We start from the raw sequence: 14194 nt of genomic DNA on the forward strand, positions 1-14194 counted from the left end.
CTGGGGTCCATGTGCAGATCATGCAGGTTTGTTACATAGGTATACACGTGCCATGGTGGTTTGCTGCATCCAGTCCCCTGTTGTCTACATTAGGTATTTCTCCTAATGTTATCTTTCCCCAATCCCCCACCCCCTGCTATCCCTCACCTAGCTTCCCCACCCTCCCACAGGTCCCAGTGTGTGATGTTCCCTTCCCTGTGTCCATGTGTTCTCATTGTTCAACACCCACTTATGAGTGAGAACATGCAGTGTTTGGTTTTCTATTCTTGTGTCAGTTTGCTGAGAATGATGGTTTTCCAGTTTCATCCATGTCCCTGCAAAAGACATGAACTCATCCTTTTTTATGGCTGCATAGTATTCTATGGTGTATATATGCCATATTTTCTTTATCCAGTCTATCATTGATGGACATTTGGTTTGATTCCAAGTCTTTGCAATCATAAGCAGTGCCACAATACCTTTCTTAAATCTCTCCTTTGAGAAAACTCAGTTTACACTAAATTTGTTGCTACTTTCCTCTATATTCCTTGCTATCAGGTGATGTGAGAGGTTTCAACACCATGGGTACAGAAAGTCACTGACTTATTCTCTGGGAGGAGTGATAGAATACTATTTACTGAGTGCCTGTAGTATGCCAATTACATCACTATGCACTGAATATATACTATCAGTGCTAACACCGTACAACCCAATTCGTTGTTAAACCCATTTGCAGGTGAGAAAAACTGAGGTTTTAGAGATGAGAACTTGCTCAGATGTTTGAAGTGGAACTTAAGTCCACATGTGAATGGCTCCTCGGTCCAAACATCAAGGCTCACAACCTTCCGTAAAGAAAGCAGCAATAACTGATATATTGGCTTTTCATATTGGCAAATTACCCACCAACTTCATTCCTTTTTTTTTTTTTTGTATTTTTACAAGATTTGTTTCTATCTCTAAAGCAATATTCTTTCTCTTTCCAGTCTCTGCCTTCCGTCTCTCAAAGGATAGGCTCTGTATTGTGTGGTACATTAACATTCAGAAAGGAGGCCGTCACATTGCATAACATTAACAGGTGGTCATTCAGTCTTAAGAATACTTGGCAGCACCAGAATGTAAGATTCCTGAGAGTAGGTAGTTTGGTCTGTTTTGTTCACTTCTGCATCATCAGCAACTAGAAAGGTATCTGTCTAAATAAATATTTTTAAAATAAACAATTCTAAGAAATTAGAAAGTTACTTTGAGGTTGTAAAGTACAACTACCTTTAGTTGAATTTTTTTTTTTTACTTTAAAACATTTTTGGTCTTTTATGCAGGTACGCATTTTTAATTTTATTGGGAATGCTTTTATAATGCCATAAATCCATCTTTGTCCTTTGTGTCTGTTCTTTACATCTGTTCACATCCAATGTATTCAGAGTTAAGAATGCCCTAGTTACAAAATAGTAGTTCTTGTTCACTTGGCATGCGATTCAACAATCAAATCATTTTGAATTCTCTAAAGAGGAGGAACTTGCTTCTATATTTGAACTCACTCACATTCAGAGGGAATATGCTTTAATATATCGCCATCTATACAAAATGCTTTACAATTACTTTTAAGGCATTAATTCTCCTATGAACACTGAGTGGAGTCATGAAGGACTGAGTAGGGCAATGAATTTTTCCAAGGTCACACTGCCTGTTAATTGCCAAGGATGGGCCTGGCTATCTTTCTCTATCATCTGCCTCGTACATATACAAAGCAATAGTCAATGACTTTGAACTGATGAGACTCTCAAAGCTTATGGTGGCGGCAGAAAACAGATTTATGTTCAAACCAAAGCATCACTAAACTCCAAGACCAATAAAGGTCAATTTAGCAAACTGAAACTCAGGTCATATCCAGCCTCTGCTCAAGATTTTTCATTGCATTTATATCTTCATTGCATTTACAGTAAGATGCCAATTCCTTACTTGGGCCTTCGAAGAGTATATGATCTGGCCTCTATCCCATTATTTACTTTCATTGCATTCTAGTTTTTTTTGCTTGTGTATTTTAGTTCAGCCTCACCTTCATTCTCTGAACACACTGAGCTCATTTTTTGCTGCAGGGCCACTGAATTCATTACTGCTTCTTGCCTTGTAAGCTTTTCTGTCACACATTGACATGGCAGTTCTCAGGATAAGGGTTGCTTCCTTAGACAAGAGTTTCTTAACAGAACAGCCCCCTCCTGTAGTCATTTTCTAGTCTATTGCTATTTATTTTCGTTATTTCCATATCAATTGTGATAGACTAAACATTTATCACTACTATCTCATATATATTTGCTTATTGTGTATTCTCTTTCCTATTAGACTATAACTCAGTGAGAGTAGAAAGCTTTTTGTCTCACTCAATTATTTTTTATCCTCAGTGCCAAAAGTGGTGTCTAAATGTAAAATAGAGATTTAATAAATGTGCATGAACGATTGGAGGGAAACGCCGAAGTCGGAGATAGGGGGTTTTGGTATAGTCAATTCAACAATTCAGTAGCTGGAGAAACATGAGCAGGTCATTACTTTCCTAAATCATTTTTTCCAATCACCTGTAAAATGGGCTAATGTCAACAGCATAACAAGATTGACGTGCAGATCGAATGTGATGTGAATGTGATATGCATGTAAGAGCTTTGTAAATATAAAATGCTGCACAGCCATTAACTTCATTACTAGATATCTTTGGTGCAATGTGGGCTGCCCAAAGGGAAAACGTTGATGAGCAATTATTGCCAAAAGTTTTCTCCTTTCCAAATGACATATTTCCATGCTCCTTGTAAAGCCATTTGTGGTTAATTTGTTGGTCTTTGATCTAATCAGGCTGCAGATGTTCAAAAATGCCATCTTTTTGTGCATTGAGGCTCACTCACTGGAGTTTGCAAAAGTAATGGGCTGTGCCCAATTTTTCCCCAATGTGTTCAACTCTCAGGGACAATGAAGGGAAAGATCTATCTTTTGCCTAACAAGGAGAAACTAAAAAGGAAATTCAACTTTTTGTTTTCACAGTCAAAAAAAAAAATTGAGAGAGAAAAGCAGAGAATCCCAGAACTGAACTTTCTAAATTAAAATATTCAATTGGATTTTTTCCATCTCTCTAGAGTGAAATATTCTTAGTTGAACATCTGAGTAGTGTGTGAAAAGATGAGTTATGACATATTGAGGTTGAGGTCAGGTCATGGAATTGCAATATAATAAGATGACATACTATATATTTCCTCTTGATTTCAGTCATGTTTGATGGAAAATGGTGGAAAGGTCATATTGCTTAACCAGTAATTACTCAGGTATGACTCAATTAGATTTTAGGCAGAAATGTATTTGTCCTTAGCAGTAGAGGATCCAACATATGATCAAGGATTCACAAACCTGGCTTGCTTATCTTGGTGTTCATAATGGGTGGTGATTCTCAAAGTGTGAACTAACGGGCCATTTGATTCACAATTACCTCACATTCTTGTTAAAATTCAGAGTACCAAGCCCCACCCCAGACTTACAGATTCAAGGCAAGTGTAAGGTCTGGAAGCCTATACTTTCAATAATCACTCACGGGAAATTCCTTTACAAACTAAATTTCTAAGACTAATAGTGTAGGGGCTTGAAAACATCACAATGTGACTGTTGGTGCTTCTCAAAGAATTAAATTAGTCATTGAGAAATTGTAAAATTAGATTCAGCGACTTTGGGTTTGAGAGATCATGGAATTGTGCCCTTCATTGAAGGAGAATTTTTATTCAGAATTATTCATTTGTAAGCTAACTGGTAAACTTAGCCCTTCAGAAAGACTTAGTATTTAAGAATACCCGATAGTAGGATTTTATTGGAGTAAAAATGCTTTTTCTTGCTAGGCAGTATGTCTGTTTTGGGTACCTGAACTCAAGACGAGCAATTTAGGAGAAAACTGCCTAGATACGGAGAACTATCTGGAAGAGGACCCCCAGCTCCCCAGTTTGTAGGCATCACAAAGAGCTGTAAATAGGATAGAGCAGAATGACACTGAGGTCTCTCACCATGAATCTGAGGTGGGCTGTCTGTAGTTGGCCCCTCCTACATTCAGGAAGCTTAGCATGACTGGCTCTGGTGCAGACTGCCTAAAATCAGATCCTAGCTCTACCCTCCACATCTGTTTTGTATGACCTTGGGCCTTCCCTCAGCTGTGTTATTTGTGAAATTGAGTCTATAGAATCTACTTTATAGGATTATGGTGGCTATTGAGTTAATAAGGATAAAATGCTTTTAAAAAGTGTCTTGCATTTAGGGAATAAATGTTAAATGTTGATATACCAGTTTTTAGAATTGAGGAAGTAAAAAAATAAATTTCCTACAACAGGAACCTGGAGCTGCTAGATTTGACATGAGAGTGCCGGTTTTCCAGTGGCACAGAAAGTAAGAATCTCTCTCTTCTGTTCAGAAGCAATGACTGTTGTGGTTGTTACTACCCTGTGTTCTTGATCCCTAGGCCATGATAGGTTTCTAACAATAACTACTTTTTCTTATCCTACAGCAGAAAGACTGGAGATTAGAGCTGATTTACCTATTTCTTTTTCTGGACTGAGAGAATGGAAAAAACAGTAATGGTTCTATAAAACTTTCAGTGTATAATTTAGATTACTCTATTCTGTGGCTTCAATTCTCACTCAAGTATTCAGAATTGTCTGCCTCAAAAAGAAAATTTTGTTATTTCGAATGCACATTAAGTATATGAATTTGCTGTGTTGACGATCCCTATTCCTCACAGAATGTCAGACTTGGAAGATATCCTTGAGTTTATTTCTCATTCTCCTTGTCTGACACACCATCCCTGGGCCTGTATCTGGGTCCAATCAGTGTCTCTGCCTATACATTGGTTTGAGAACCTGTGGATTAGAAATGATAACCTGGAAGATCTTGTCCAAACTGAAGATAAGATTCCTTGATCATAATGAGCAAAACACCTTGGGGGAGGAAGAAGAATTTCTTGATGAAGAAGCTGCCATGAGAAAATAATCAACTCTGTGTGTGTGTGTGTGTGTGTCTGTGTGTGTGTCTGTGTGTGTGTGTGTGTTTGTCTGTGTGTACGTACAGGCATTTGAGAAAATAATTTTGATAGTATTTAATATGATATGTATTATGCATGTTAATAGGTATTTAAATATATGTTTAATAGTAGACAAAATTAGAAATTTAGTTTGTTATGATACTACATTAGGGTCTTGAATATGATGCTAAGGAATTATAAATTTTATGGTAAATATACGATGTAAGTTAGGCAAAAAACAACCAAATGTAGAGTTTGTAATGAACCAAGTTTCTGGAGACCTTTTGTGCAGTGACAGAAATAAAAGTAATTTTATGTGACCAGAGTACAGAGCAAAGAAGCAGGGCTAAGAACTAAAAGTTAGATTTTACCATATGATTTGTAATATTGTATATTAAATTCAGAATTTCATGATAAGAAAATATGGATACTTGCCTAAGTATGTTCTTTTGACAGCCATTAATGAGTTTTTTTTTTGTTAGATATCATTGATGAGTCTTTATGATTTCTCCTTTTGATTTTCAATCAGTTTGATTATGATAGGCGTAGGTGGTATTTCCTGTGTATTTCTTCTGCTTGAGATTTTTTTGAGCTTCTTGGTTGTGTAGATTGATGTCTTCCATCAATTTTGGAAAATTCTCAGCCATTATCTCTTCAAATATTTTTTCCTGCACTAGTATCTTTCTCTTCTCATTTTAAGATTCCAACTGTGTGTGTGTTAGACTGTTTATTATTTTCCCTCAAGTCTCTCATATTCTAGTTTACTTTTTTATTCTTTTTGCCTTTATACCTCAGTTGAAATAATTTCTATTGACCTCTGTTAGAGTTTACCTATCCTTTTTCTGTTGTGTCCATTTCTGCTGTTAAGCCCATTTAATGATTTTATTATTTCAAATATTTCATATTTCTGTTCTAAACATTTTTAAAGTTCTCTTCTGTGCTGTTTCAGCTTTCTCTAGCTATTTCTATCTTTTCCTCTAATTTTGGGTCCTATATATAATGATTGTTTATAGTCTTACTTAATTCCAACATCTGGGCCATTTGTGGGTCAGTTTCTTTAACTGGTTTTCTTTTGTTCATGCATCACATTTTCCTCCTTCTCTGAATGTCTCACGTGTGTGAATTATATGCCAGATATTGTATATAAGGCAATTACAGAGATTGGAGTGGAAAATATTTCTCCTCCACAAGGGCTGATCTCTCTTATCAAATCAGGAATTGAGTTAAGTTGGGGTTGGGTTTAGAGGTTTAGTTAGTTTTAATTTACTACCAGTTTCAAAATCTTTAAGCTGTAAAAGGTCCCTCTTTCCAGCTGAGCTTGCTTATCCGTACACCATGTAACTGACATTCTGCTCTGCTCTCCAGCACTGCCCCAGGATTGTGCCACTAGAAATCTCGAGTTGCTCCCTATCTAAACTCAATTGCCCACATCCTGCTGAGCACTTGTTAAAAGTCCTAAGGATGAGAATTGATAAATAGTGAGAACTTACTCTTTGTCTGAGGCTGATGTGTTTTCAATAGTCCATAAGAGTCCACAATTGTTAAAAGTTCAGCTTGTTTCTCTTTCCCCTGCAAAGCACTTTAACCAGTGACTGGTCTGCTTCTTCACCTGTTTCCTGGGATTAAAGCTGCCTCTAGTCATAGTACATAAAAGAAGGGTTTATCCCTCTGTAAAATTTAGTTTCCTCTAAATTTCTTTGTGTCTCCAGTTTCCCAATGGGTTAAAAATATAATTTTGTAATTTAACTGATTTTTTTTTCCTTTTTATGGTAGAAGAGTTGGTTACTTTTGATCATCTCCATCATAACCAGAGGCAGGACCTTGAAGGCTCTCTGTTTTTGAAATCACTTAATCAACTTCTTTTCTGAAAAAATAATAATCATTATAAAAATGAGAAAGTATAGAAAAATGAACAACGTTTTGTGAATATGCATGTTTATCATTTTTGCATCATTTATTCTAGTCCTCTCTGGATTATTTTAATTTAAAAGTATATTTAAAAGTGTATTCTTTACGCTTTAAAAGTGTAAGGAATATTAGTTTCTCTTCCAATCCTCCATTCAACAGTAAGACTTCAAAGTTCCCATTTGTTTCTTGAATTCCATTTTTCTTCACTTACTTTTCACATGTACCTTTTACAGTCTGGAAGATCAAATGCATGACCCTTATGCTATGCATAGAGTTCAGCTTTGTAGCAGCTCTTCCTTCCAAAGGGGCACTCTTTTAACTTTTATTTTGGTTTGGGGGTACATGTGAAGCTTTGTTACATAGGTAAACTCATGTCATGGGGGTCTGTTGTACAGATTATTTCATCACTCATGTATTCAGCCAAGTACTTGAGGGTGGAGAGTGGGAGGAGGAAGAGGGGCAGCACCAAAGAGGTGCTTTTCATGGCACTCATTAAATAAAGTTACTGTGAAGACATTATGACCGCCAACTACCAGGACTCACATGATGGAGGGCATTGATAATTGGGGGAGACCAAGATACATATTTTTCTTAACATATGGTATTTAACTAGAGAGCTAATGAAAAATCCTCATGGGAATGTCACATCATAGGATAGCTATGGAAGTACTCAGCTTTGTGAAAAGGATCTTCTGCGAAGTACACTAAAATTTAGTGACCTTTGTTGCCAGAGAGGAAAAGAATGACTTACAAGGAGTTACAAGCTAAATATTGCAGGGCAGAAGACTTCTCCTACGATATGCAACAAAGGAAAGGCACCAAAAGAATAACTACAACTGTTGTCAGATAAAGTCATTTCCTTTATTTAATAATTTATGGTTTTTATTTTTCTTCTCAGTCAGTATCAGTGACTAGGTTTGGTCTTGTTCATATGCTTATTTATTTTCGGGGCGGTCTGGGTAGTTGCATGTGACTCCTCCGTCTTATAGAACACATTGAGATGAAGTTCCTCTTCAGTTGACTGGGCTGCATGATGTTAATTGTTGTGCTTGGTAGCCTTTAACTATTTCTCATGCACTTAAAAAGAGATGCTGCTGTTTTGCATGTTTACAGGTGTATTTTAACCTTGACTATGTTATTTTTCTGTTTATTAAAATGAGCTATTGCTTAGTCATCTTAGAAGTGGTTGGGATAGTCCTAGAAGGAAGAAATTTTAAAAATACACATTTCATATTTTCTGAGAATGTTTGTATTTACTAAATGGATAATTACATTAACTTTGAGAAAAATATATTTATATCTTTGTTTTTTATTGATTAGAGAACTCAAGTGCATGGAAAATTATATATAAAAATAAGAGAAGAGACTTTCTAAGACTACAACAAAGTTAATGATAGAATTGAGTCAGTACTGGACAAATTCTTAATTTGTCTACTTTGAATGTATAGCTGAATACATACAAGTTTGGTGTAACAGGGGCTCTAGTTTTCACTTCTAAATGCAGGGCTAAAAACAGATGAAATTATTGTCAATAGCATCAGTTCAACTTGATTTTTAAATGACGGCCAAAACAGGATTCTCACTTCATTTCTTCCCCTTCTCCTCATTTAACTTTTGTTCTCTTATCACAGAGGTTACTCATAGCCAGCTAGCCAAATGAAAAGTACAGCCTGATTAAGGATCTTTTTTGTCAGTAATTTGTACCTAATGTTTTTAGCTTTCCCATAGGCTGTTGTTAAAAAATGGTAAATCTGGTTTAAATAAAACCTGATCCTGTTAATGGTTTAATAGCAGCTGCCACAGGGTTATGACATTTTTCAACAGATGCCTCTGTTTCATTTTGTACCTAAACTAAGTCTTAGAATATTTACACAAATCGTATACAATATACCTACACACTTTTGGTTTAAAATTGTCTAAGTTTAAAAATAGTCTAAGTCCCAGTCTTTGTCTATTTATAATTATCCACACAAAATTTTAAAAAGAAATCCAAGGCTCTAATCTATTTTTTTAAAAAGATTATTGACATCTTGCATTTCTTTAAAAAAGTCTTTTAAGGCTGTGGAATATGTTCCATCTCTATGTCTGGGGACTTGAACAGGGCTTGGTCATTCTGATTATTTCACCCATCTTTACACTCAGTGCTATTTATTTAGCACTGACAACTTGCTTATACAGCATGTGTATTATTGTGTCAACTGAAATAAACAGAAAAAAATCACAAAATTAAATGGGACTTCACTTTTTCTTCAAGAGGTGGACTTTGCAATAATAATTCAAGTTATCATTATGGGTAGGATAATTTGCAGTAATTTGTTTAACTGCTTTTTAAAAAGCATTTGTTCTGTGCAATGCAGATGTGCTGGGTAAGTGAATGATACAAAAATGAATGGCAGGCATTCAAAACAATGACTATGATGGAAGATAGGAATAGTTATACGGTAGAGGTGCCGGCTCCATCAAAGAGGAATGAAAACACAGACTACTATGTGAGTTAGCATGTTACAAACTTGATTTCTAAAGCATATAAAGTTTAGAATCTTGAACTGGCAGGGTCAAATTTGTGTCAGTCACATTTTCATGGTTGCTGACTTACCTGGGGCTGAAAGAATTGTTTATGTAAATACATCCAATGGTGAGTTTTCAAGGGCAAACAACAGGAGTATAGAGCAATGTTTTACTTAATTCTAAATTGTCTATAGGCATCACTGAATGTAACGTGTTTCTAAAACCAAAAGCGTCCCAAACTTCTCTTGTCTTAATATTTTTCATAGGTGCTCCCTCAAAAAGAAACTGTGAAACCTGGCATGGCTTTCTTGTTTGAACTCTTCCTCCTTCGTGGAACGTATGCTTGCGTGGACCGGGTTGTGGGCTGGGCAGTGTTCCCTTTGTGTGACAACAACTTTGATATAGTGGAGGGAAAATTCAAGTGTCCCCTTCTCCGAGAACATTATGACCAGAAGCTTAGCAACTTCAGGAAAATTGAAGATTTGATTTGTCTGGACTTGGACAACTGGCTGTACAATCTCCATTTTCAGGTTTGTGGTGTGATTTTTTAAAGTGGCAAGGAATTAAAATGTTTTCTAAAGCTGCTTCTTTCCAGCCTTTAGCTTCCTTTCATATCATTGGAAAATTTAATAAGTATCATAGAATGGTAAAAGTTATTACATCTTAATGCTGATTTCTGATAATGCAGATTAAACAGATATTTAGAAACAAGGGATAAAATTACAGAATTAGTGGGAAATTTGAAGATCATTTAATAAAATCTTCTATTGTGAATGAGCCAGAGCTGCCACCCAAGTCTCAGTTCACAATCTATCACTGCTAGGGTGGAGGGTGCAGCTTCATCTCATGAATATGGGAATGGAGCTCTGGTAAATTTCCTTATCAAGGCGGATCACTTGAGGCCAGGAGTTCAAAACCAACCTGACCAACATGGTGAAACCCCTTCTCTACTAAAAAAAAAGACAAAAACTAGCCAGGCGTGCTGGCGCGCACCCGGAGTCTCAGCTATTTAAAAGGCATAGGCAGGAGAATCGCTTGAACCCAGGAGGCAGAGTTTGCAGTGAGCTGAGATTGTGTCACTGAAGTCCAGCCTGAGCAACAGAGTGAGACTCTGTCTCAAAAAAAGTGTTTACTGAGCTGCTATTGTGTGTTGGGTGTTGCCTGCTCTAGGGATGCAAAAAGGATAAGCATTTCAGCATATTTGTAGTGCGTCCTATGTACCCAAACTTATTTTTCCTGATTCTGATGGTTTTCCAGGTTGTTTGTGTCATATAATGCCATAAATTGTTCTTTACCTTCATGTTTGATGTTTTCTTCATATCTATGTATCTGTGTATCTGTCTGTCTGTCTGTCTACCTACCTATCTACTTGCCTACTTGATAGAACTATTAAATTGGGTGTTCCCAGGAAGCACATGCAATTTCATCCTTAAAATCAGCCGCTATATATTCTTGTATAATGGTCTTCCTGCTTCTTATTTGCTTTGAGTAGAATTACCTGGCATTTTTTTCTTATCTAATTCCATTATAATGTTTTGCTAAAATATCGTCTTGGGGCAGCATAGGTATGCTATTAATAAAATGACGATCATATGAATATGTGCCTGTCTATTCATTATGGAAAGTGTCATCCTAAGATAAATCTGACTGCACACTAGAATTCTGTGGGAAGTTTTAGAAACACTATTGTCTGGGTTCTCGTCTCAGAGACTTTGATTTAGTTGTTTCGTGGTGAGGTGTTAGGCATCAGAAGTTTTTAAAAACTTCTAAGAATCAGAAACACTGATATAAATAAACTTGAAAAGGAAAACTATTATAAATGAATATAAAAAGGTTATTGAAAAATTATCTAAAGGTTGAAGATAACTATAGAAAACCCCTAAGAAAATATTTTAGAAATTGGTGATTTGATTCTATACCAAGAGTCAAAATAAATATAGCCATAAGAAAGAAAATTTTGGGTGGGGTGCGGTGGCTCACGCCTGTAATCCCAGCACTTTGGGAGGCTGAGGTGGATGGATCACCTGAGGTCAGGAGTTCAAGATCAGCCTGGCCAACATAGTGAAACCCTGTCTCTACTAAAAATACAAAAATTAGCTGGGCATGGTGGCAGGTGCTTGTAATCCCAGCTACCAGGGAGGCTGAGGCAGGAGAATCACTTGAACCCAGGAAGTGGAGGTTGCAGTGAGCTGAGATCACGCCATTGCACTCCAGCTTGGCAACAAGAGGGAAACCTCATCATAAAATAAATAAATAAATAAATAAAGTAAATTTTGGTCTAGCTAATGTGGAAGACATCTATAATTATGAACTAACTTTTCACTAACTATTCAAAAATTCAGTGTTCTATAAATTATGGGATGGAAAGTCAGAACCAGCTTTGTTTTATAAAAGACAATTTATGTAGTACTATTATTTATCATAAAAACCATTTATATTTAAGGTTAAATTAGAAGCAGTGTTTAAAATTTGCAAGGTCAAGAAAAGTGGGTAGTTTATAGCAGCATTAGAATAATTTATTTTGAGAAAAATCTACTTGAATTTGAACATATTACTAAAATTTTTCTCATTTTTTCTGATTTTCTATTAAAAATACTTTATAGAGGAAAAAAAAAGAAATATTACAATTTATCTGCAGAGCCCAGCTGGCATTATCCATTAGAGATGGATGTAATTGTCCACTAACATTCTTATTTGATAGATAATAAAAATAATTTTCTCCCTCTGAACATTTTATGAGGAAGCAAGTCTTATTAATGAGAATAGCAGCATACGAGATGCATGATTTTCTGATTATAGGCAGAATAAGTAGGCATGTAGATGCTTCTCTGTCATAAGGACAAAAACAAAAAGCTTATTTTCTGGAAATCCCATTTTCCTCTTATGTGACATTCTAAAATATGTGGATTTTTCCAATATGAATTTTCTTAAATGCAAACACACATTTTTGAACAAGTTAATCCTGGATTTACTAAAAAAAGAACAAGCTGGATTGGGAAGAGCAAAGAGAGGTAATGCAGATGATGGAACAGAAAAGTATTTTTTGCAATGCCCTGTTAGAAGAGAAAAAGGAAACAAGTCAGTGCAGGTGAAACCTGAACGTGTCTCTCCTGGCTCAGTCAGTGTGAAGGAACTGCCACTGTCAAAGAGGAACTGGCTGAGCCAGGGCACGTGGCTTAGCCATGACCTCACGTGTTCTCTCATGGTGCCCTTAGGGACAGTACTTGGACTAATAGCCCTGAGCATCCCAGAGGAGGCTGGCCTACAGCTCTGAGTCCCCCCAGTATGTGTGTAAGGATGCAACAGGGAAAATTATACCAGAAAAATAGCCTGTCACTCTTTCCCAGGAAAACTTTTTCTATCAATTCCTCACTTTTCTGAATATTTCATTTCTTGAGTCATTATTTTCTCCAAGCACTTTTACTATTAAAATTTTAAACATAGAGAAAAGTTGAAAAAATTGTATAATGAGCACTCATTCACTGCTAGGTTCTACAATCTTGTCATTTCTTGTTGAACTTAAAATATTATTTCTTGGAGATATTAAACAGTGAATGAATATTTGCTGATTTCCTCCCAGCATGAGCGTTAGATAGTGTTATTTGGAAGAAGAAATTTTAAAAATTATAAATTGAAATAAAGGAGAAACTAATACATACAAAACAAATGGCACTATCTGAAGCAATTGTGTAAATTTGTTAATACAAAAAAATTTGCATTCTTTGTAATGTAACCAAAAAGAAGCATATAAGGTTTGGAAAACTAAATTTATTATTGACTTTTTAGCTATTTCAAATTGTCTCATTGTTTTAGATGAAAACTAACTATGTAATAGTTTCAACAATTTAGGTAACAGATTGATCTCTTAATAGGTAATCAAGCTTCCTTTGCATTTTGATGGTCAAAAAAATCATGAAAGCAATACTTGACTTTCCCCTGGATTTCCAGTTTGTCTAATGGCTAAAGGAGAGAAAGCAGAATCAGGAATGGATAATACAGCTGGCCTTTCAAAAAAAGAAGCAGAGAAGAACTCCTATGCATCAGTGGATGAGGAAGAAGATAAATCCTCAGTACATTCTTCTCAGGGTTGGTTGACTTTTTTTTTTTCCCAGCATTCCATTGCTAGTATTTCAAGTTGTGTTATATAAATTATATTCTGAATATAAGAAATATTCATTCTTTTTAAATATGGTAGAATATTGGATTTTATATCACACTGTCTATTAAATATGTAAATATAAAATAACGTCATTGAAACAAGTCTTTTTCTATGACCTTACTGCTTTGAAAGTTTATTTGTTGTTGTAAAGGGGACATACTTTGCTTCTGTTGGTTCTTATTTTTAGATTTCAGTCTTTCTTGCATGCTCACAAGACTGGTAACCAAAAACTGGCTATGAAAGATAAAATATTTTCAGAAAAATGTTGTCAATTAATATAGTTTATTTTATTGGCCTTTGTTTTCAAAGACTGGTTTAATCAGGCAGTAAATAAGCAAATAAAGTTTTTTGAAGTGTTCAATCTGCAAAAATTCCAACTTACAGAATAGATGTGCTATTAGAGATTATTATCCTTTTTATAAAAGGATTGTTGCATTTACCAAAAGATTCACAAGCTTCTTTAACAGGATGTATCCTCTAGCAGTAAATATTGGTATCAGTTAAAATAGTAGTTGATAAATTGGTATTAATTATAATAATGGTAGTAAATAATAGTACTACCAGAATTGTACTAATGCTACAAGCATTACCAGTGATAAGAAGTCTTG

At 35.5% G+C, this 14194-nt stretch overlaps 1 protein-coding gene across 2 annotated transcripts in view; it reads left to right on the top strand.

The window, feature by feature from the left end:
- The window catches only part of OFCC1 (orofacial cleft 1 candidate 1), a 207467-nt gene that overhangs the window by 98926 nt on the left and 94347 nt on the right, over positions 1-14194 (top strand). Inside the window, exon 5 of one of the 2 annotated variants that reach the window (XM_017526722.2) lies at positions 13376-13513. The exons of the other annotated variant lie outside the window; for it this stretch is intronic. Within the exon in view, the coding sequence (XP_017382211.1) occupies positions 13376-13513 (138 nt within the window). The remainder of the gene's footprint in view (positions 1-13375; positions 13514-14194) is intronic. 2 annotated transcript variants of the gene reach the window in all.

The sequence above is a fragment of the Cebus imitator genome, unplaced genomic scaffold (genome assembly GCF_001604975.1).
Source record: "Cebus imitator isolate Cc_AM_T3 unplaced genomic scaffold, Cebus_imitator-1.0 Scaffold43, whole genome shotgun sequence".
NCBI classification, from domain to species: Eukaryota; Metazoa; Chordata; class Mammalia; order Primates; family Cebidae; genus Cebus; species Cebus imitator.